The sequence below is a fragment of the Athene cunicularia genome, assembly GCF_003259725.1.
Source record: "Athene cunicularia isolate RWA chromosome 3 unlocalized genomic scaffold, athCun1 chr3_part1, whole genome shotgun sequence".
NCBI lineage: Eukaryota > Metazoa > Chordata > Aves > Strigiformes > Strigidae > Athene > Athene cunicularia.
Window position 1 is genome coordinate 48,207,292 of NW_020799097.1, and position 23,546 is coordinate 48,230,837.

Consider the following 23,546-nt stretch of genomic DNA (forward strand, 5'->3'; position numbering starts at 1 on the left):
TTCAGAAGAATTGTTTCCTGCAGATAATAAATTAATTTTACATATGAAAAGAAACTTTGACTTCTGGGACTTGAAAACACTTCCTAAGTCACAATGGACTAATTATTCTTAGAAAGTCACTAGTGATTCCAAGATTGTCGCTCTCAACCTCTCTTTCAAGATTAGGTACTACATACCAGAGCTATCAATTCTTTCCCTGTCTTTGTGTGCTTAATCAAAATCAGGTAAGAGTCACGTTTATCATTAGACTGACATTCATTGTGCAAAATGTCAAAGAATTTTACGAAGAGCAACTAAAAAGGCATATAAATCATACTGGAATACTCCTTATTAAAAATGCATGTTCAATAATTCAGATTTAATAACACCATGACGATGCCTTTAAAATTAAGTTTTGTTCCAACATCATCTCTATCATTTTACTGAGACAATTCCTTTTCATTTGAAACAAATACAGGATGTGGCAGTCTTATGAAATTTAGCAATTGTTTTCTGCTTCTAGATAAAAGCAGCTGCCCTCACACATGGCTGCTGTGATTCCACCAGCAGCCACCACAAAGTTACAGGTGGCCCTGGAGAATCACAACGCTCCGTTCGGTCCCAGCACCTACAGGCACAAGTGAAGCAAGCACGGCTGTACTAAGTAGCTGATCAGAGGGAATGATAACTTCAGTTTTTATTTTCTGGAACTGCATTTCAAGCATCGATTTTCACATAAAGCATTTCCTTCATTAAGAGTGCGATGAAGATTTCTCATCACACACCATCATTTGTGTTTTGAGATTTAGGGAAGAAAAACATAATGAATTTGTAGTAAAACAGTGCTCATGTTTTCCCAAGCACTGCAAATGCTTTGTTAAAGGACCACCATTTTAAAAATCCCCCACAACTATCTTTGAAAGATGACTAGAAGAGTAAACTTAAGGGAATAGTCCCTAAAGAAAGTTATTCTACACAGATAGTGGCATCAGGGTGTTCAAACCTGTATCTAAGTACAGAGATAATGATGCCTGAGGCTGAACAATGCTACATAGCAACACCTCCCACTGACAAGCCCTAATAGCTGCTACCCAGTGCTTCAGGACAGCATGTGACAAAGACTTGCCTTCACACCAGCAAGTCTGAACACTTCAGCATTGACAGGCAGGGAGAAATCCTCTCCTTGAGATGCCAAGGCAGAAATCTCAGCAATTCAAACAGAATCACATGCTGCCTTTGACACCACCTCCCCACAACCCCTTTAATCCCTCATTGCCTCTGACTTTACAAAAAATCTAATACTAGCCTGGGGCTAGAGACTATATAGGACATCACAAGCAAAACACCTTATTTATTGCAGCAGTGGCATGGATCCAAGAATAAGGCTACCAGTGGCCCCATGGCCACCTGTAAGAGCAGCTCTTACTAACCACCAGTTTTTGTATTCCTATACACAGGATGAACCAAAAGTCAGGAGCAGTAACAGAGAACTACTACCACTATACAGCAAATTCACGGGATCTGAGGTTTCCTTTCTTCAGAGGGGAATCCTCATCAATCTTCTTTAAGTCTCTTAAATTAGCTTCAAAGCAATTCTGTGTGGGTTGCAAAGCTTGCTTAATACAGAACTGGACAGGGGCCAAAGTAACCCAGTACAGTAAAAATTCATGCAGGTAAAACCCAGAAAGAACACCACCCACTAGAGACATTTGCAAAAGCACTATGAAAATCATCAAGAAACCTTTCAGAAGAAATTGTTTCACCACCCACCCACTGGGACAAAAAGCAGCCTCATGCTGACAGAGGCAAAGTGCCAGGAGACGGTCTTTTAGAAGAAATGCCTCCTTGCTAAGTTCAGCTGCCTAGCTGCAGATGACTGCAGGGAGTTACCCTCACAGGGAAGGAGAGAAAGGCAAGAGAAAAATAAAAGTTCAGAAAAATGAAAATTCAGCTGAAAGTTCAGAAATCGTGCAAGACTGACATCACAGAAATTGCTTTTAAATCACACTTTTTTACATTAGTTAAAAGGCTGTATTCCCTTTACATAAAGACTTAGTGGTAAATGCGATCCAATGACATGCCACCCCCCCCTCCACTTTTGCAGCTTCTTGCCTCTTCTCTGTTTATCCTCTGCCCCCTTCAGTGTCATCTCAGAGCTTCTTGTACCAGAATAATTAGCATCACCATGTACAGTTACTCCCTTTCTTTCATCATTTTGCCTTAAAGAAAACTTGGTGTACAGTGTCAAGACAGACAGATATCAGATATATAACATTTACCTTTTGAGTGAAATATACATTGCAATCATGTCAAAAAGAAAAATGTCCCCAGGGGCCTTTGTAAGTTATAGTCTTTCTTGAATTACTTGTGTGCTTACACATTCAGTAAATGTATTACTATGAAGTAGTATAGCATGACATAAGCAAAGAGCTGTGTCAATGGAAGTAGCACAGTTATAAATAAAAACATAAGCAACAGCTGCTGGCTAGTACCATTTTTTCATTAAATCAAGCTTTACTTCATTGAGAAAACTGGTCTGACGGGAGACAACTCACCATAATAGTATGTAGGCATTAGAAAGTAAACACTACTTATCTTTACCATGCTGGAAATCTGTTCAAGCTGTAATGAAAAACATTGTAAGAATAAAAACTTAGAGGTAACTTACAACGGGGTAAGCAAGGAGGGGAGCTTACCTTATGCAAGCAACTCCATAATAACTATTCTTATTTATGGCTTTATCACAGAATCATTCAGGTTGGAAAAGACCCTTGGGATGACTGAGTCCAACCATCAGCCCTACTCTAAAAAGTTCTCCCCTACACCATATCCCCCAACATCTCATCTAAACGACCCTTAAACACATCCAGGGATGGTGACTTCACCACCTCCCCAGGTAGCCTATTCCACAGTTCTAACTAGTCTTTCTGTAATTTTTTTTTCCTAATGTCCAGTCTGAACCTCCCCTGTTGCAGTTTAAAGCCATTCCCTCTTGTTCTGTCACTAATCACCTGTGAGAAGAGACCAGCACCAACCTCTCTACAATGTCCTTTCAGGTAGCTGCAGAGAGTGATGAGGTCTCTCCCCAGCCTTCTCCTCCTCAAACTAAACAGTCCCAGCTCCTTCAATTGCTCCTCATAGGATTTGTTCTCCAGGCCCTTCATCAGCTTTGTTGCCCTCCTCTGCACTCGCCCCAGCACCTCAATATCTCTCTCATATTGAGGTGCCCAAAACCTGGACACAATACTCCAGGTGTGACCTCACCAGTGTGGAGTAGAGGGGGACTATCACCTCCCTAATTCTACTGGTCACATCTTTATGCTGTGGTAGGTGCACACATCTAATTCAACATGCTAAAAAAGAGATATATTCACTCAAAACAGTAACTGCCTAATTCATCTTTTCTGTTTCTGACTCCATCTTGCTCAGTTATCTCAACACAGCTGCGCTGTCAAGCTTTTATAAGCTTCAAAAAGAGGACACAACCAGCATTGTTTTTTCTCCCTAAAAAAAGGGGCACCTACACAGTTCAGGGTGTTCAGATTTCATCTGTAAACCTGTATTCAAAAATTCTTGCACAGAACAAATTCAGTCTTGGCCCTGGTGATGTCAAGTGTCCAGCTTGTGTCAAAACCCCAGGCGGACACATACATTCCACTTACACTGCCAAGAAGCTTTATTTATCATTTTCAATAGCTGGACAATTTTAGAGCATGCTGCTTTCTCTTCCTTCGAGAATCATACCATGTTTATAGATGTCAAGTTGGCTACCCAAAACCAGAGCTGCTATAAAGCACTAAACGTCTATAAAAATTCTGCACGTGCTAGTACAATATTGAAAAAATAGCTGATATTCTTCATTCCTACTTTTTGGTTTGAAAAGAAACAGAGATCACCTGCACTGGACAATGCATGTTTCAAAACCAGTCCCAGATCATCTACCCTGTGAATATTCATTCCGAGGAACATAACTGAAATAAACAGGTCACTTAAAAGTATTGTAAAGCACTTCCATGTGTGGTTCCTCACTCAAATTATCACTACAAACAATTTAATTTCTGAGATTTAAGCTTGAATTTAAAGTTACCCATTTATGACCCTACATCATTAAAAAACCCCAAAATTGCAGAAGAAAAAAAAAATCCCTTGAGAATGGTTAAGGATAAACTAAAGTCCTAGCAAATATTTGGGGTGCTAGCTTAGAAAAAAGTAATTCTAAGGATCAGATACTATTGATTTCAACAGTTGTGTCTTTGTGACCACCTCCTTGTTGTGGAGACAGTACTTCAGGCTCATCTATTGTTTTCAGATATGCAGTACTCTCTGTACAATTAAGAAAAAACACCCATTGAGTAGCAAGAAGTAAGAAAGAATTACGAGAATGAGTTTCTGTGACACTGTTGTTAACAATACTTATGGAAAAAATTAAAACTAAAACTAGTATAAAGCAATCCAGAAAAAATTTCACTTGACAGTGTAATTTTCAAACAGATGTCATAATCAAAAATTTAACGTACGTCATAACAGGAACACCAAGAAGTGTGCTGATGCATCCCTGTAATACTGTTGAAACAAGGAGTAGAAAAATGAAGGAGAAAAGAGGAAAGCCTGTGTTTTTTAAAGTCATAAAACTAAGGACAGATTGTAGCAATCTTCTTTCTTGGGAAAACTGTGAACAAGATAGCAAAATTCAACAAACATTTATCAGTCATAAGGAACTGAACTACTAATAATCAATTACTAATAAATCAACAGATCAAATGTCTAATGGTGTTAAGCTAACTTCAGTGAGAGTCAACAGTTCAAAACCCACCAGTAAGTCGAAGGAAAAAGTCAGGGATGCTCCTATTGGTAAAAGATTCCCCAATTTTAGGCATTCTACCATTATGCTTTGAAGCTTTTCTGCATCTTGTCTATTTTTAGCTGTTAGCAGTGATCATCATGCACTATTACTTTCAAAAATAATTGACAAATTGGCTGAAAAGCAAGCAGTTCAGGGAGCTGTCAGGAAGAATTTATGTATCAATTTTTCCCCATCTGTGAGAATAACAAGCCAGAACTAAGGAAATCATCTATCTCTCTGTATCATTCATCTACACAGTTGAAAAACTAGTTACTATGAATAATAATGGTATTTCTAAGAGGCTTCCCTTGTTCCATAAATTCCCTGGGAGATGTCTCAAGGACAGAACAGAAATAATTAATCTAAGGAAAGATGATATTCTATCAGTATCTCTGGGCAGTGTTGACAAAATCAAATCAACTGTTAAATGAAGATGCAAACTAGATTACTCTTAATAGAATTGTGCACTGATGAATTTGTACTGGATCATAAGCACACAAAAGCCCACAGGAAAAAAACTCACATTATTAGTGACTGAACTGTTTCTGGGTACAAAGTCAACCTTCTTTCCTTTTCCTTGGAAAAAATCATTCTTTCTGAATGCCCCAAGATTTGCCATTTTAAAACTTTTACTACTTCTGATCTTGTACTCAGGGTGGACAAGACAAAAGACTCCTGATCAATCTCACTCATATGTGTTCCACTTACACAAGTTCACAACTGCATCTCTGGATACTTATTGAAGCACTCTGTTTAATTGGTCCTCTCTCTTCACCAGTGAATGATAATTTAATAAGAAAAAACAATATACCAAATCTGTCTAGATAAAAAGCTATTGACTAAGAAGCCTTTTCAGCTTTGCCTTACCTGTTATTAGTGGAAATTTTTTCTGTTAGGTATAAATGGAGACTATGCCATTGAAAATGTCCAAAAATGTCACCATATTATTAAGAGGTGTGACTGTGCTATAGAACACTGATGAGAGGTTCTCCAGAACCTCCTCATTTCTATTCAGTAAAAATTATTTTCTTAGTACAAACTGAACTGCTCACAACTATTGTATGATCATTTTGGTTAATATGCATCCTTTTCTAAGGTAATCATGTTCACATTAAATGCAAGAGTCATAGCTTTACTTTATAAGATATGCTCCCCTTTGCTTCCCTTTATCTCTTTAAACTGCAGTCTGCTCCAGGCAGTGGCTACACAGCCTCATTTACTTTGCAGAAGCTGCTGGGTTATGAACAACTTGGTTACACTGTCTGAATCAAATCTACATAAGATCTCACCAACATTTGAAATTGCTGCTTTCCATCTCAACTCTATTAATCTGTTTTCCACCATGGTGATGAATGTTAATTAACAACAACAACAACAAAATCCTAATCCACCAAGCAGTTCTGGCCCCGGGTGAAGAAAGTAAGTATAATTTTATTGGGCTGTGGTGATATATAAAAATATATCACTCTCAAAAGTTTATAAAAAATTATAAAAAGTTATTAAAATATTTATTTATAAATCGACAATTTATAAATATAATATTTATTTTAATAAATATATCTCTCAAACGTTTATCTGCATTTTTATTAGTTTTAAATACTGGCAATTCTAATTTGCTTTTGTTTCCTGTATGTAGTTAATGCACAGTTAACATAATTAATCTTCCAAATACAATTTATTTCTCTGTCCTTCTTTCAAGCTGCAGTTGGTAAGAGCCCTGCAATGGCCTGCATTTCCATGTTATCCAGCACACTGGTGAACGTGCTCCATGACGAAGACTCCAAAGTGCTGTGATAACACAAGTAAATAAAGGAGTAACAATCTTCTATTTTGTTCTCTGCAGGCTGCTGTACTACCTTAAACCTCTTTGCATCAGTTGAATAAGCCTAATAAATGACTGCATAAACTAGTTACTGACTTGTGCATTCTTGGAGGCCTGCAGCTCTGAAACACAAACCTCCCAGCTCTGCCAGAGCCATTTCTATTCTGAAAACATCCCAGTTCCCTGGTGGCCTACAGGGACACCATTCACAATGAGAGATGCATCCACTGTAAAGTATTTAAATGGAATATGGAGCTGTGGGGAAGCTTAATTGCTAACAGGAAACACTGAGATGCTGCAGAAAAGAGGAGACAAGGGAGTGCTTTTTGGAAGGAGTAACCAAGAAAAGGAAAAACTACCTGAAAAAAAAAATGCAACTCAATCAGGACAGAAATGCAACAGGACAGGTGCAATGACACACAGGATAGGGAACAAGTGACTCAAAAATAATTCAGAAAAGTTATCTTGGAGTTATAGTACATGCCAAACTGAACTCGAACAAACAATGAATAGTCAGGGAAAAGAGAAACCCTATACTGGGACATACAAGACAAAGCCTCACCCACAAGACGTATGAAGCACATTTCTGCTGTATTTAACATTTGCAAAGCCTCAGCTAGAGTGCTGTGTTCAGTTTAAATCATGGCACACCATATGTGGAGCATCTAAAGAGATTTCAGGGAGAGAAACAAGAGTGATAGGATGTCCGAAAAGTACAATCCACTAGAAAAACTGAACAGAGTGCAGGCTTTGCTTTGTCTATTTCCAGTCTAAAGGAAAAAAAATGCAGGGATACATGGTGACATTCTCTAAATATGCAGAAGTTTGCTGCAACTAGAAGAGAATTACCTGTCTTCTGTGTCTGTGAGAGACAAAAAGCAATGCATTTCAACTGTAGCAAGGGAATTCAGGCGAGATCTTGTGGCAAACACCCTGCTCCCTGCAAAAGCTTTGTAACAGTAAATACAGTGAGACACTGGGACAGATTGCCTAGGGAGACTAGGCTTTTAAACACAAGGCAGACAAAAGCCAGTCGGGAATGGCACAGGAAGAAGTGACCTGCCACAGAGCCCAGGACAGATCAGCATGCTCTAGCTTTGGTAGCCGGGATGGCCAGCTTTGGGACACTGCTACATGCCCATGCTGCCATCACCTCCAACCACATTCAGGCACTGTAGTTTCTTCCCTTTCCCAGTTTTTCTGTCCCTTGGTTACTACAGCAGCTCTGCTACAGGTTTTTCTGTTCACACCTGCAACCACCTGCTGGGCAGTAACAGCCAGTTCCTCTCTTCTTGCAGAACAGCCAATATCCTACCTCTTGGACTACAATGGATTAAATGAGCTTTTGAGATTGTTTTTATCTGTAATTTATATGATTTCAAGAAGAGAGGCTTCAAAAGCAGAAGTGAAGACGACAAAGACTCTGAAAGAGAACAAGTGCCTCCCTTCTCTCAGCCTTTCATTTTTTACAAAACCATGATTGTTTTGAGAGATGTGAAGGCCATTGAGGGACTTTACATATATAATATAATCTACAGCTGGTGAGAACAGAGACATTAAAAAATCCACCACTTGCACTGAGAATTTGTATAAGGGAAATTTCAGAAAATGGCCTAAATATTTAAATATTAAAAATGTAAATGTTAAAATTAGATGCAAAATTAAAATATTTTAAAATTTGCCCATATATATTACAGGTGTGTAAACATCTATAAAGAGAGCTCACACTATTTTATTCTCAAGTAGTATGGGCTTCTTTAACAAGTAAACAACTATAACTACTATTCTGCAAATTTGCTTGAATTTAAAAACCATCCTGTGGCAGACAGATATAAACCTGCATGTACATATACTAAATGTAAATCCCTTTCTTTGGAAGCCTAATGACTATTCAACAGACTTACACGACACTGCTAGCACAGTACTAAAAAGACAACCAGAAAAGTCTGGTTATCTTGGTGGCCTGGTAAAGGAATTCAGTGTGTTTCCTTGCTTGATCAATGGCTCAAATGCTGGCCCACACCAGTGATGACTCACAACTGTAATTATCTAATGATCTTCTGCCAGCTGTGTGAATAAAACCAAGGACTGTGGTCCCAGAGCGATCTGTCCTCCATGCAGCATTATCATGACAATTTAACATCCTCCTGGGTAGGCTCTATGAGTCAAAGTAATGGGTGGGCAGATGGCTAGAAAAATTCTCACACTTGCAGAGGAGTGCTCTCATTCTGAACAATGCTGGCATGCCAAAGTTTGACATTTAGCCTCAAAAAAGGGACAGAGAAAGAAAAGTGGTAGCTACTACTTCTTTCTTTCAGTGGAGAACTATACATGCAGTTATAGTCTGATGAAATTTTTTATTTTTATGACTGCTTGGTCTAAATAAGAATTAAAGAGCCACAGAGAAGCTTCAGAGCAGTTTTTTTTTGTGGAAGCATCCTGTGTGTTTGATCCTCCATCACTGATGGAACTGCCTGTTCGATCTGCACTATACAAGACACAAACACCATACTAACACTAATTTTGTCAGCATTTAATACTATTAGAGGTATCAAGAACAGGGGCTTTTTATTGATGCTGAAGTTCTATGAACTGCTACTTGTGTAAGACTTTAATAACCTGTTTGATTAAGTTTTCAAACCTCATCTGAAGACTCAACTCTGACGACCAGCAAAGAGAGTAGCAAACCATCAAAATAAAGCCCCAGTGCAATACCTCATCAATGTGCAACCACAGACAAATGTTATTCTGAATGCTTCTGCTCCTGTAGAATGAAGCTAATAATGCTCACTGCCTTTGAGAAATAACACTGATATGCTTATACAAAAGGGAGAAGAAAAGTTAAAGGATTCCCACTGAGAATCGTTAAATAAAATTCTTAATCTTGTAAGGCAGTTAATTAAAATAGTAATGTGTTCATGGTTAATTACTGGAGGTGAGATCAATCACAGGAGTGCACATGAAAGCTGGAGAAAAGAGAATGGAAGAAATTCAGTGATTTGTTAAGAAAGAGGACAAGAAATAAGCTTTTTTACTATAACATTGTCATTTTAATCTCTCTGTATCAGCAAAGAATCTACCTACTGAAATTCCTGAAGGCTTAAACACACATGTTCATTTAAGGTGTCTGAGTGAATGACTTAAAACTTTTTCCTGATGGAAAAATGTATTTCACCATTTACTGTAAAAATCAAAACTATTTTTTATTCACAATTAAGGATGCAATCATTTCAGATATGGGAAGCTGTAAAACAATCCTTTAAGATCTATTAAAATTGCTTAAGCTCTTGTTTAAAACTCCTGTATGTAAAAAGGGATTCTCTACACTATGTTCAATGGTTACATCTCTGTTTTAATCCATGTTGTTATTTCACCTTGTGTTTTAAGGAATTCTGAGAAAGAACATGAAATGCAGATTGGGATTGAGTATGTCAACATCTCCATTCATTGAAAAAGTGGAAAACAAACCACTGAGAGTTCAAACAAAAGATCTACTGAGTAAGGCATAAGTATACTTCACAATGACTTTTAGTTAAACTACTAAGCTATCACTTCTCTCGTAGGCTTAAAACAAATGAATATTTTTATAGTATCTTGAGCATGAAGGTTCTGCAGACTCTAATATTTTAAGCAGCTCTTCAATTCCCTGCACACTTAGCAGAAAAATAAACAAACCAATATTAAGAGCTTGGTCCAAGTGAATCACAAAGCCTGTAAGATGATCCAAATGAACATGAAGACTGGTATTTTAGTATTATCCTCCACACTGTGTGGTCTGGTATTGTGTGAATTCTTCCTAAGAGCAATTCTGCACTCCTCCATCCCAAACTGTATTTCTATTGTTCTGCATTCTGCTGAACAACAGCTCTCAGCATCCTAAATTGTACAGCAGTCCCCTGTGGTATGTAAGAAAGGGATAAAGCAACCCCCTGCATTTAGGTCTTAAACCAGGATTTGAACCGGATTGCTGAAGAAGGCAATGAAAAGTCCTATCCTTTCATTCTCTTACTTGGAATAGAGAGATCTGGTTCCTACTCCAGACACTTAAGGAATATTATGGTCTGTGAGAATTACTGATGTGAATTTTCTGATGTGTATTAGATGGGGCTGCTTAAACATAATGGGTGTGGAGCCACTTGTCACTCCTCTGCTCAGGCAAAAGGATCTCAAAGTTCATAAGCACGTAAGGTTATTATGGGAAATTCTTCACTTGATACTCTTCCAGAAACCAAGTCCTTCATACTTTTACCTCTTTGAAATGGAGTGTACTGTGGCTGCAAATATGTAACATATTTAATATAAAATCTCTTGCCTTTCAAGAAATACAGGGTCTTAAAACTAGAGGACTACATTTTCAGTTTGTGTTTCTTCACTGACCTGCAATTAGAAGAGGTAATGGCAGAGTAAAGTGGTGTTTGTAACAGCCACATGCCAAGGGTGTAAGTTGCTAAATTCACACAGGCAAACAGCCAATGCTGCCACAGCTGTCACTGTGATTTTGTTGATGTCCTCCAGAGCAAGATTGTTGTCTTGGTGCCAAAACCACAGCCATTGCTGAAACACTGGCAGAGATCAGAGCTGAAGACTTCAGCCTTCTTCCTGGGAGCTCTGATGGAAGCAGCTCAAAGCTCATTTTCCCCCTGTAAGAGGGCAAGTGTCTGCTACACTGTAGCAATTGACAGAATTGTTGAGTTTGTTCACATTCCCTCGTACTCCCAGTATTTTTTAATTTTCTCCCTTACTGCAATATGGAATCACAAAGAAATAAAAGGAGTAGAATAGAAACAAACTACAATAAGCAACTTGTTTGCCCCAAGTATGAATTCTACCCGCCCACCCTGTGAGATCAAGGCAGGATTCAAGCCCCAAATACTGTTACAAGCAAGAAAGTCCAACTCCTCAAAAATCAATCCCCTTTTGACTGTGACAGATACTCGGGAGCGTGAAGAAAATGATGCCAAAACAACTTACACCTCTGAAGAAAAGGGAAGAATTCTTTGTCTCTGCTCAGAATCAGTGTGAAAAGTACATGCCTTTTTTCTCCAGTATGAGAGTGCTTTTTCTCAACAGAGATAGATTCAAAGCTACTGAATTTCTCTCCAAACTCCAGTGATCTATTCATGTATATGTAGATAAGGGAATGAAACGTTATGATCATCTCTATAACCACACTGAAAAAGCAATTATAATATCAGCTCTTGCACTGCTAAGCAGGTTGAGCTTACTACAGCTTTCATAGGACACTGCTTTCCTCTGTTAGTTTTTATCTTGATGAGGGTATCTAATGCTCATGGAATGACACCACCAGCAATGGCAAGATCCAGGATTAGCGTGGGCAGGTGCTGTGCACAAGCTTCTCCCACAACTCTGTCAATCAACCTCAAGCCTGACTCATCTTCTCTCTCAGCATTTTGTTTTCCTGAAACAAGAGATTAACCACTATGCCAAACTGTATAGTGTAAAGTTCCACTAGGAATCTGAATGCCTGTAAACAAATTTTGCCTATCAGTGGTTCATAACTTGAAATCAGTGCTGTAAGGGCTGGAAGATGGAGGTGAAAGACTGAACAATAAACTTCTCATGACAATTACTTCACCTATAAAAATAACTTCTGCAAAAGATGAGGAAATTCACCCCAGTCCCAAGAAAAGAATTACCCTTTTTAAGACTTGTCCTTCTTTAATCTCTGCAACAATATCTAAATAGCAGCTGCTTTTAAATCAAACTAAGTTGTAAAACTAAATTGTGTTATGAATTTCACATATTCTTCCTGCAAGAGCTAATCCAAAAATGCATCTGCCAATAGCAGTACCTATCTTTGGTTCATATCAAACTATTTTAAGGACAGTATGGGAAGGTATTCAAAGAATGGCGAAAGGAGCCAAACAACATTTTTATTGTTGCAATTTCAACACTTACAATCCTGCATATCAGCCCGAAAGTAGGTGAGTTGTGAGCCAGGCCAGAAGACTGATTACCCATGATTAAGTGTCCCTGTGAGGTGTTAATATGGAGAAGCATATAAGAACTCAGTTGGCAATTTTGTGAAGATAAAATAAAGGCTTTATTTAAAGCAGCAATTGAGTTATTTATGCAATAAACAGCTTAAGGCAAGTGTCATTTTTAAGTTCCTGCCAAAGTGTTTTTTCCTCCTGTAAAACCCACTCCAGGGTATTTCCTGAAAAAGTCTGTCATTGTGATGGATGGAAGTGTGCAGGGAAGCAGAGACAAGTTTCAAGAAGTGTTTGGCAGATTAAAAGTTATTAATGCAACTTCGTTCACCAAAAGTAGCCAGGATAAATTTTTGATGTGCGGAAAGCATTTTAATCAGTCTGACTTTTTCGTGAAGGTTACACAGAATATTTCAAGGTAATGGCATATACATAAGCTACTGCAGAGTAAGTTAGACTGTGTACTTGCAGGGTGTCACACAGAGCCAACAACCTAAGTATCAGGTACCTTGAAACAGCTCTCCCTTCAGTGCAAGATAAGTTGGCAAATTTGTTCTTACTTTGGGCTACCAAAGGGTAAGCACTTAACCTCAAGTACTACAAAGCAGCTGCTCTACCATATATTTACTTAGTGTAGCAACCTTTATTACAGGTCTACACTTGCACTGCACAGCACCTATAAAATACTGTAAAGTGGATACGAATGAGCAAAAGACAGGCACTGTGGCATTTCCAATTGCCATTCATTCAAGTTTCATATACACATGACACCTTACATTTCAGTTCATGTCTTCTTAACTCAGTTATGTTCAAAGACTGCTAAAGAACAACAACTTTAGTAAGTTTCATTTATGCTACAAAGGCAAAGCTAGGAAGATTGCTAGTCTTAGTAGGTATTTCTTCAGGTATATGAGAATAAAGGAAGAACCTTGGCAGGAGACGTGTCTCTCATTATGGACATGGATCAGAACAGAGCCAGCAATATTATTCTTTACTAAGTAAGTGTTATGGAAATTAAAATTATGAAATAAATTCCAGAGTGTTGCTCATTCTCCTTTGCCTATTCTCAGTACGCTTAATTTTGAGTTTCTTTCACAATTCCCTGCAATGCTGCCCAAGTTTTGCAATGGCTGTGCAAGGCTATAGTCTAGGTTGACAGCCATTTATAAACTGCCTTGGTAAGCTGCCATCTCCCTTTCCCTCCTCCAAGCAGAAGCATTATCAAGGGTCCCACTGGGATCCCACAAATGGGAAGGAGGACTGGAGTCTGGCAGAAGTGAGTAGCACTGGCAGGATGAGTTACTACAAAGGTGACCAGGCAGTCCCAGCTCTGGCCTTGACAAACAGCCTCTTTCATAGCTAAGCTGAGATTTCTCCATGGATCTGAATGATATGGGAAACTAATTACCAAGATAATGCCACACTTGAGATCATTTGTTGATAGAAGGCAAAACTGCACAAGTGGTGAGCTAAGAGTGCCCTTTATAAGCACTGATGCAATTGCAACTACACAGGTCACATTTCCCTAGAGCTGGTACTGAGCAGGAGTGAGTAAAGAGAAAACCAGAATCAGTGATACTAACTTCAACCTCATTACAGCCTAGCAGTGAATCTCTGCCAGTGATTTACAAAGTGAAGGTTTCCAAGGGCATAGCAACAGCATGCTTCCTCCTTGACATTATTTGTATTACTGTTCTACTTTACCTTAATCTAGCATGTAATTGATTTAAATGTAAAATGAGATTTTGTTTTTCTAGACATTTATTTAATAAAATTTGATTTACTAGAAAAATACATTATTTCTAATTTATGGCAACCCATTCTAAACCCTTTTTAATTACATGGGTATTTGTGTTCCATTATTATCCTTCCGAGTTTGATGGCAGTATCATAATTGTTCCAAGTTCTTTCCAAAAGACAATACTGTTTTCCTTCTCTTTTTCAGCCCACTATGCCCTGAAATTTTCCTATGGAAGTCCCTTAATGAATTTGAGTAAAGTAGTAAAAACACATTCTCTGTCTTCTACAACACACTTATTTCTGTCTGGAGATACAGAGACAAACAGATGGGGCTGTTCACAACCACCTCATGCACACACACTACTTACTTTATGTTTTTAGAGAAAAACTAAAAAAAAAAAAAAGATTAAGAAAAACATCTAATCTCCTTTTAAAGACACCAAGCCATGTTGTCACACTGTTGCTTAACTTTATTTCCTAGGTCATTTCATCCTTTTCCAGGCTAAGTTTAAGTTCCACTTTAGACACTGGATCTTGTTATACCTTTGTCTACAGAAAGAAAAATCCTTTATTCCACTCTTACTCTACAGATGCAAAATCCTACATATAAAATAAATAATCTAACTTCCAATATTCTTCAGTAAATTGCAAGTATCTCAATATGACTGTTTTTCTAGACCCCTTATTATTTTGGCTGAGTCACCAGTCCTGGAGGTATTTAGAAGATGTGTAGATATGGCACTTAAGGACACAGTTTACAGTTATGTGTGTAAGAATGGTGAGGAGATAGGCAATGGAGGTCACTATGCTTATTTCCAAGATTCTTTATAATAAATCCCTTTATGCTCTTTAAGGCAGCGGAGATTTCTATTTCCCATTGTGGCATATCATTGCTTATGTTGCCCTAGGCTGGATTTCCCTGTCATGCACTTTCCCTGTATGTGTCCACCTGCAAGGCTATACACTAGCCATTGTGTTATCTAGATTTACTGCGCGTGTGCACTCTCACAGAAAAGCTTCATGAACTCATACCCCTTGTTCCTTGACATGGGCCATTGCTCTGCGGTGCCTTGGACCTCCCCACTTGCTGTTTACCTTGCTCAGGTAATTGTTGGGGATGCCAAGGTAATAAAAGCCTTTTGATCATCTGTGCATGTATGGTGTTTGTATATTTGACCCTGCTTGGGTCCAGTAAGGTGTCACCACTGGTGGAGGCCGGTCCGATGTCATCACCTGGATCTGACACATAGTTTAGTGGTGGACTTGGCAGTGTTAGGCTTCCAGTTTTGGCTCGATAACCTTTAAAGGTCTTTTCCAATCTAAATGATCCTCTGATTTCAGTAAATTTCTATGAACTCTCTCTTGAAGTTCCGTATCTATCTTAAAGTCCTGAACTGGACATAGTATTTTATCAGGGGTTTACCAAAGCTGTGTTTAGTGGAAAGATTACTTACCATTTAAAACCATATATTTTGCATAATTTTTTATGTCACAATACCTGTTATGATGTCAATGCAGTAGTCTATGAAGAGCCCTGTATTTTCCTGAACCTGTTCTATATCACCTGTAGCATACACTGCTTTCCACAGGAGTAATTTCTCTTAACTTTATGAACCTTAAACTTAGCTAATTCTTATGTGCCTTCACTTCCATATGAGGAACAGGCACCCCCAAAGGAGTCCCCATGTTACTAAACTGAGATACCTGCCTGAGCCTTTGGTGGACCTACAATAGCATTTCAGTTCAAAACAGAAGTGTGGTTCTAAACCAAATCTCCTCACCACTCTCTATTCCCACAGCTGACAGGTTTCAGTGTATGGAGACTGGATTCCTTCTGGATGTAACTCACGTAGCAGATATACTCCAGGAGTGCACCAAAAGTATTTCAACCAATAATGGAAATTCTGTCCAAAGGACAAAACTACAGCCAGTCCAAAGTAAAACTCTCAAAGTGGACACTGGATCATCAGCCCAAACCATTTCACTCCTGTGATTATTAAATCACACTGCTTGTTACTGTAGATGCAGTTTATGGCCTTCCAGGGATTGCAAAAGGAGCTCTAGGAGACCAGCTGACAACCTACCTGATTTCAGATTTTGAAGAGACATAAATCCCTCTCTGGTTCCCAGATGTCTTACCCTCACTTGGCTATACTGAAATGCAGATTGTCATAATGCAACCATTTAACAGGCAATTCACATCTTTATAAATCAGTACCCTGCTGTCCTTCTTACTTTGTTGACTCCAAATATTTTATTCTCTAGATTCCCGAGGAATTTACTGAACAGCACTAGACCTTGCTAGGAAAGACCTCACTCATTTCTCTCTGCCTTCATGTCTCACAGAACCAGTTTGTAGATCATCCATGTCTGTAAATTTAACTCCACTTGTGCAAACTTTTAAATCCAGGGGCCTTTGTTTTATCAAGGCAAAAGGCCTCTTAGGAAATCTAAGCATTTGATGACATTATAAACCACCCATGCAATCTTACCCTCCTAAGAGGTAGCAGGCATATTTGACAACACCCATTTTTCATGAAACTATGATACACAGAACAAATATGTTTGTCTTTTAATTCTTTATTCATGTAGTCCCAATGAATCATTAGAACCTTGGGAAATAGTTAAAATGGTATTAATGCAGTGTTAGCCTACTATTTATTAAGTATTGAAGCAATATCCTATGGACTCAATATCCTATGGTACTAGGTGGTGTACAGATAGAATGGAAGGGTCCTTGTCCCAAATCACTTAAACGTCTAATACTAAAAGCTGTTAGACCCGTACAATAATTGTTTCATGGGGGTTTACATTAGAAATGTTAATTACATATATGTATGTATTTTAAATTGCTTTTATCTTTTGTTCCTTGTTCTAGTTGTTCCAGCACTGCAAGCAAAGGGGCTAATCCTGATCTTACGAAAGTCAAAGTGAGTCCCTCCAAGTGTAACTGCACTGATGCATTAATGAACATAATGTACTATGGAGTTCTTGGAAAGGTGGACAGAATGGGAAATTCTTACACAACATGAATGAACATGATTTTTCCGTTCACATCACTATATATTTTCCTTCTTTCCTTCCAAATAAACATGGTTAAGACCCTTCATATTTCTGTGACAGATTTCATATTTGATGACTGCTACAAATGAATCAATGCATTTCCTTCTTTCCTCTCAATTTCTTCTTGATGTCTTAATAGATATCCACAGTATGAACTTGTGGCAAAAATCATCACTATTTTTATACAAGAGTGGTGGGGACAGAAGTGTTTTATCTATTGTTGCCACTTCCCACAGTGGGCCCTGAAATACTGTGGAAGTGCTGGGAAGATGACTTGCAATTTCAAGTCTCCTCTATTTCTTCACTGCCTCTTAAGCCTTGCCCTATCATACACTTGCCTACGGGAGCCATGCCAAGTTGCCCTGGTGGAAGAAATACATAAAAGTGCAAGAGCAGCAGCTTGATGTTAAAACAAATAACAAAGAATACCATAACATCGGAAAAAATTAGAAAACATATTGCCTCATAATGTAAGATGACTGAGGATTGAGTCTGCCCTGGTTACTTGCAGTGGCATCTTCCAGTCTCTTTAACAAGACTTTGTGGAATTCCTTCAGAGCACTCACAGACCTGCAACCTAGGAACTAATAAAAGCACTCTTAACCTTAGCCAAATGCAATTTTGTTAAAGTCTTGTATAAATGCTCAGAGCAAGACAGCAGGATTCATGTTTATTACCTGAATTGTCTGGTAAACTGAAGGATCAAATCCTTTCACAGTCACCTCCCGGAAAACTCTTGGCTCCAGTTCCTCTTTGGTCAGATCACAGTGATATATAATACCTAAAATAGAGTGCCAGTTTGTCAGTTTAGTATATGTCCATCATTAAAAGGATGCCAGTTTAGGCACTGTGATGGAGTAATGAATGGCAACGGTAATTCAGCAGGGTGAAGAAACAGTAGCTCTAGACACATTCTTTCAGTTCATATACAATTTAACACATGTGTATATGCATTTCACCTGGGAAGGCTGCAAAGGCTTTCTGTATGGAAAGAATATTTTTTACCACCAATACAAAGCAAGGTATCCAAAGTGGGTTAAATAAAAAGGAGAAGAGATTTGTTTTCATAAAGTTACATAGCATTTATTGAGAATGATAATGTTGGAAGAAAGAAGTATAAAGTCAATTTTAAAACATCTCTATAGCCACCAGACTGAGAATAAATATATCAATAATTTCACTCAGGTCAACATGTTTCTCTTTATGATAAAATATTTTGAAATTAGAATGCAAATGTCCCCCCAGATAACAGAAAGAGTTGAGCATCCACTTAAAACTGTGACAGACTAGCACAGGTTACCTATGTTAATGGCACAGAATTTGGTCTCATTTATTTTACATGCCAATCCTGCAGGTTTGAAGGCATCTTCGCTTGCTTGAGTTGCGGCTATAATTTCCAAAGGATTGTGCACAAGAGAAAATGTATGTGTATAAGCAGTATAAAACTTCTAGGTTGCAGCAGAGGCACAATCAAACAGACCAGCAATCTAGACACTACACAGCTGTGTAATTAGCCAAGAATAATTTTGCATTTAGACTATAAATCATATCTCCTGCCATTCAACCCTACTAACATTTGAGCATGTACCACACAGTGTGACTATTGTGTTTCTACACTGGTTAACATATTACAAAATCCTAATATTCATGGATATGCTACAGATATGATACATAAAACTAGCCTCAGTTTTATTTACTCTTTGTTTTTCTGCTTTACGACAAGATGGTCTCAAAAATCTTAAACATGTATTAGGGAAAAGAAAATTAAAAGTTAAGGCAAAAAGCCTCCTACAGGGATCCTCAATGTAATAAAATTAACCAAGGTGGATAGGACTTATTTGAAATACTACTGTATTGTGTATATTTTAGATACTTTCAGGAAACCAGAAGTAATTATTGCAGAGGCTATAGCTATAAAAAAATATACTGAAACATGAAATAGTGAGGAAACTTATCTGATACAAGGGAAACGCCTCATTAGGTGACTTTATAGACTGCAGAAAATCAAAAAGATACAGATTGGCAGAGGAACACTGATGAAAACCAATGTTTCTAATAACTGATAGTCTCTTTCTGTAACGAAGAATTAACAGAGCAATAAAAGTAGGACTACTCTAATCTGCTGGAAATTTTTTCCCTTCATTTGTCACAAGCAAGCCTAATGCAAGGTGGCAAGTACAAACAAGCATTAAAGTAGTGTTTCCTTTAAAGATTAAGTCCAGAAAGCAATGTGAAAGCACAAAGGAAAGCACACCAGGCTGTAACAAGCAGAGCAGTCATTTGACATATGTACAGCTGCCCAAGCTGAACAATGTATCGGCAAACATGATACACAGAGCAGGTAGAATAGCTGCAAATTAGGAAATCACATCATGAAGTATAAGCCCAGTTAAAGACTGCATTTCAGGAGTCAATCAACCTAATATTATAGTAACATTCAATTCAACCTCTGGTATTGCATCTCTTGTTCTATTTTTAGCAGCATGACATTTAATATCCAAAAACATAGTAAGGTTGGGGCCTGTACTCTTTTGCTGGGTGCTAAAAACATGCAAAACACTAGAGTGCTCACCTAAGTGGGAGTGTCTGACTGGAGTGGACAGCAGGGCAAGCCAAATTTTTCAGGTAATGGCAAAAATAATTTTTATGGTGTCAGCATCTATGTTTTCAGAACTGCTTTATTCGTTATTTCATATATGTGTTTACTATTACTTTTGTTGTAGATATTAAACACCAGTATGTTGATTTGTTTCTAATTAGAAAAAAAGAGTGCAATTTAATACAAGTGCAGATTATACTGATTTCTAATAATAGTCTAAAAAAATAAATTTTAAAATATAAAATAATAAAATATACTTTGTAATAGTAAAGTAGGAAGATCTGGGTTAATCAAGAACCAGGCCCATACCTTTTGTCTGGGTATTCCACTGATAGGGCGAATGGAGGTTGCATGCAAATTAAAAGATCCACACACCTACCTAAAAATTACCTCTCTGGTCTGCTTTTCTTACCTTTTCCTTATTCCCATACAGTCTACCTCCATTTCTTCCCTTCCTCTTTCTTATAGATTCCAGGTTGATCTGCCCCTGTTAACAGAACTATGCCATGGCAAACTCCCTGCAGATGCTAAGCACATGGATGAAAAGGAGGAAAAAAAAAAAAAAAGGAGAAAAAAAATCTGCCTAAGCAACCTGCAAGCAAGTGAGAGCAGCCATTGCTGGCTGGCAAGCCACAGGCTGAAGATGATCTTCAGGCTCTTCCCCTCCACATGTTTAGCAGCTGCAGAGACTCTACTGGCTCAGCTGAGATGAATGGTACATGCTTATAAGACTGGCAACTTCTGGCCCCATGAGGTGGGATGTGAGCAAATTAACTATCTGAACCATCAAGTTAGAGTGAAGCATTTGCTCAAGCCTTATTGCTCAACAACAATAAAAGAATGAATATTTGGTTTCCTCTGTGCACTATTAAATCAAGTACTAATTATAGAGAAGCAGCACATATTCCTCCTGGGTTTGGCCAATTATTAAAGACTTACTTAAAAATGTGGAACCTGTTGTTGGCAGAAATCATTTGTAAAAGTTACTTTCATTACATTGGGACAGCAAAGAATTGCAGTTGTTGATGCCACGTCTGACCTTCTCTATGGAAGTCCCTGGATGTTTACTTGGACTGATACTGAAGTATCACTGGTTTAGCTTTTGCTCTTAGCCTAGGAAAATGAGCATGTTACATGTTGCAAATTTACCCCTTTTTAGATTTTGCTTAACATACCCTTTCAAGAGTGCAACTGGATGAGGCATGTGGTCAGCCTGAATTTGTTCTATGGTATGATGTCCTCTTTTACACAAACTTTTAAACAACATTCAGATCATTGCAGCCATTGCAACTGGAGAAGAGCTTGAGGACGCTCTTGCATTTACCTCTAACATAATATATCTTATTTCTGGTTATGTAAACAGTAAGACAACAGTAGGAAGGATGATGATGATGATGATGATGATGATGATAATAAGAATTGTGATGAATTTCCTATTATTATTATTATTATTATTATTATTATTATTATTATTATTATTATTATCTGCTAAGTTTGGAACATAATTTTGATAATTTGACACAGTCCTTTCTAGCAAAACCAGCAAACCTATCAAAACAATTATACAGCCATTTTGCAATGTGGCTGTACTCTGATTGAATCAGAACAAAAATATACATCAGATGCTACAAGAACATTTCTGATCATCTTCTGATTCATGATCACTCACAATACCCTGGAAGCAGATAAAGATTCTGGAACCTGTGTCCTCTCTCCATATTTGAATCCTGTCCTGTATTAGCTATTGATTGTTTGGGCCATCAAGAGAGAAAAAAAAAAACCCACAAACAAAACCAAACAGCAAATACATTTTCGTGTCATATACTAGCTTGACTATTCTGTAGAAACTCCCTTCCTATTCAAAATCCTGAAATACTTATTGGTGCCACACACATACTACATAATGCTTTGGACAGCTCTGGCTTTGCAGGATTGTACAAAGAGGATTTCTACAGCAATCCAAGAACACCAAATGTTGTAAGGACAGATAGCAAGGGTGCTCTAATGAGGCTATGCACAAATGAATCCACAAAGTTGTCAGAGAAAACATTTTTGCAACTTTTATTAATGTTCTTCAAAATTATAATGAAAATCACATGATACATTAATAAATGTCTTCAACGGAATTTGTAAACTTTTATCCTGCTATATGAAGCAGGAGCTGTTAGAATGCTATAATTTCATCTGTAGTACAAGACAGTCTCATGTAATTTCTCAATGCAGGTCTCTCAGATATTAGTAGGCATATTATTTAGGCTTCACGGATCAAGGGCTGGTACAGATTGAAGTGCACAAACACTACTTACTACATGGGGAGAAGCAGTTATTCTGCATCTCAGAGGTACCTAATAACTACTAAAAAACAGAAAACAAGAAAGATACTGTTCCAAGGAAAAGGAACAAAACTAAGGGGAAAAAAAAACAAACTTACCTGGAGATAAAAAGGAAGTAAACTGATAGAATATTTCAGTGTCCTTCTTTTGGCCACTATATCCCACAATACTGCCAACCTCTAGGGGGAAGGTCTTGAGATGTGCACCAGTAGCTAGGTCATGAAGTTGCAGGATATTCTTCACATCATGCAGATAGCACAAAACCAGAAAGTTGGACCTCACACAAGCAACCCATTCTGCAGAGTGTGGAAGAGAAAAACAAAGCCACGGAAAATACAGTTTAGAAAAAAAAAAAAAGAAAACAATCAGACATAACTTGATTCTAAAATTCTTTAGCATACCTAAATACATGCACCCAGATTTCTAACAAGCATGTAATTTAAATCTTAAATCTTCAAAAGTCACCCGTCTTCTGAAATAAAGTGAACGCAAGAGTAAAGGCTGACATTCTTTGGAAACGCACTAATCATGCCACTTGATGCTAAATTACGCAGAGAAAGGAATAAAGAATTGTTTAGCCAAGATGCTTATGCATTTGGGGTGCTTTTAGATCAATTCTGCTCTATATCACATATTTCAGTGGAAAACCCAAGCAAAATATTAATCATTGCCAGAAATACTTACAGAAATGCATTAAAATCACAGAATCATAGAATGGTTTGGGTTGGAAGGGATTTTTAAAGATCATCTAGTTCCAACCCCCCTGCCATGGGCAGGGACACCTTCCACTAGACCAGGCTGCTCAAAGCCCCGTCCAACCTGGCCTTGAACACTGCCAGGGAGGGGGCAGCCACAGCTTCTATGGGTAACCTCTTCCAGTGCCTCACCACCCTCACAAGGAAGAGTTTCTTCCTTAGATCTAATCTAAATCTACCCTATGTCAGTTTAAAGCCATTACCCCTCTTCCTATCCCTACACCCCTGATCAAGAGTCGCTCCCTTTAGGTACTGTAAGGCCGCTATAAGGTCTCCCCAGAGCCTTTTCTTCTCCAGGCTGAACAACCTCAGCTCTCTCAGCCTGTCCTCATAAGCAAGGTGCTCCAGCCCCCTGATCATCTTCATGGCCTCCTCTGGACCCGCTCCAACAGATCCACGTCCTTCTTAATCTGGCGTCCCCAGAGCTGGAGACAGGACTCCAGGTGTGGTCTCACGAGAGC

At 38.2% G+C, this 23,546-nt stretch overlaps 1 protein-coding gene across 2 annotated transcripts in view; it reads right to left on the reverse strand.

Annotated features, from left to right (window-relative positions):
• PREP (prolyl endopeptidase) overlaps positions 1-23,546 on the reverse strand; it is a 120,958-nt gene that overhangs the window by 21,225 nt on the left and 76,187 nt on the right. For both annotated transcript variants that reach the window (XM_026845284.1, XM_026845286.1), the window contains exons 9-10: positions 22,429-22,626; positions 18,076-18,179 (exon numbers count right to left, since the gene is read on the reverse strand). In XM_026845284.1, coding sequence (XP_026701085.1) covers positions 18,076-18,179; positions 22,429-22,626 — 302 coding nt within the window. The remainder of the gene's footprint in view (positions 1-18,075; positions 18,180-22,428; positions 22,627-23,546) is intronic.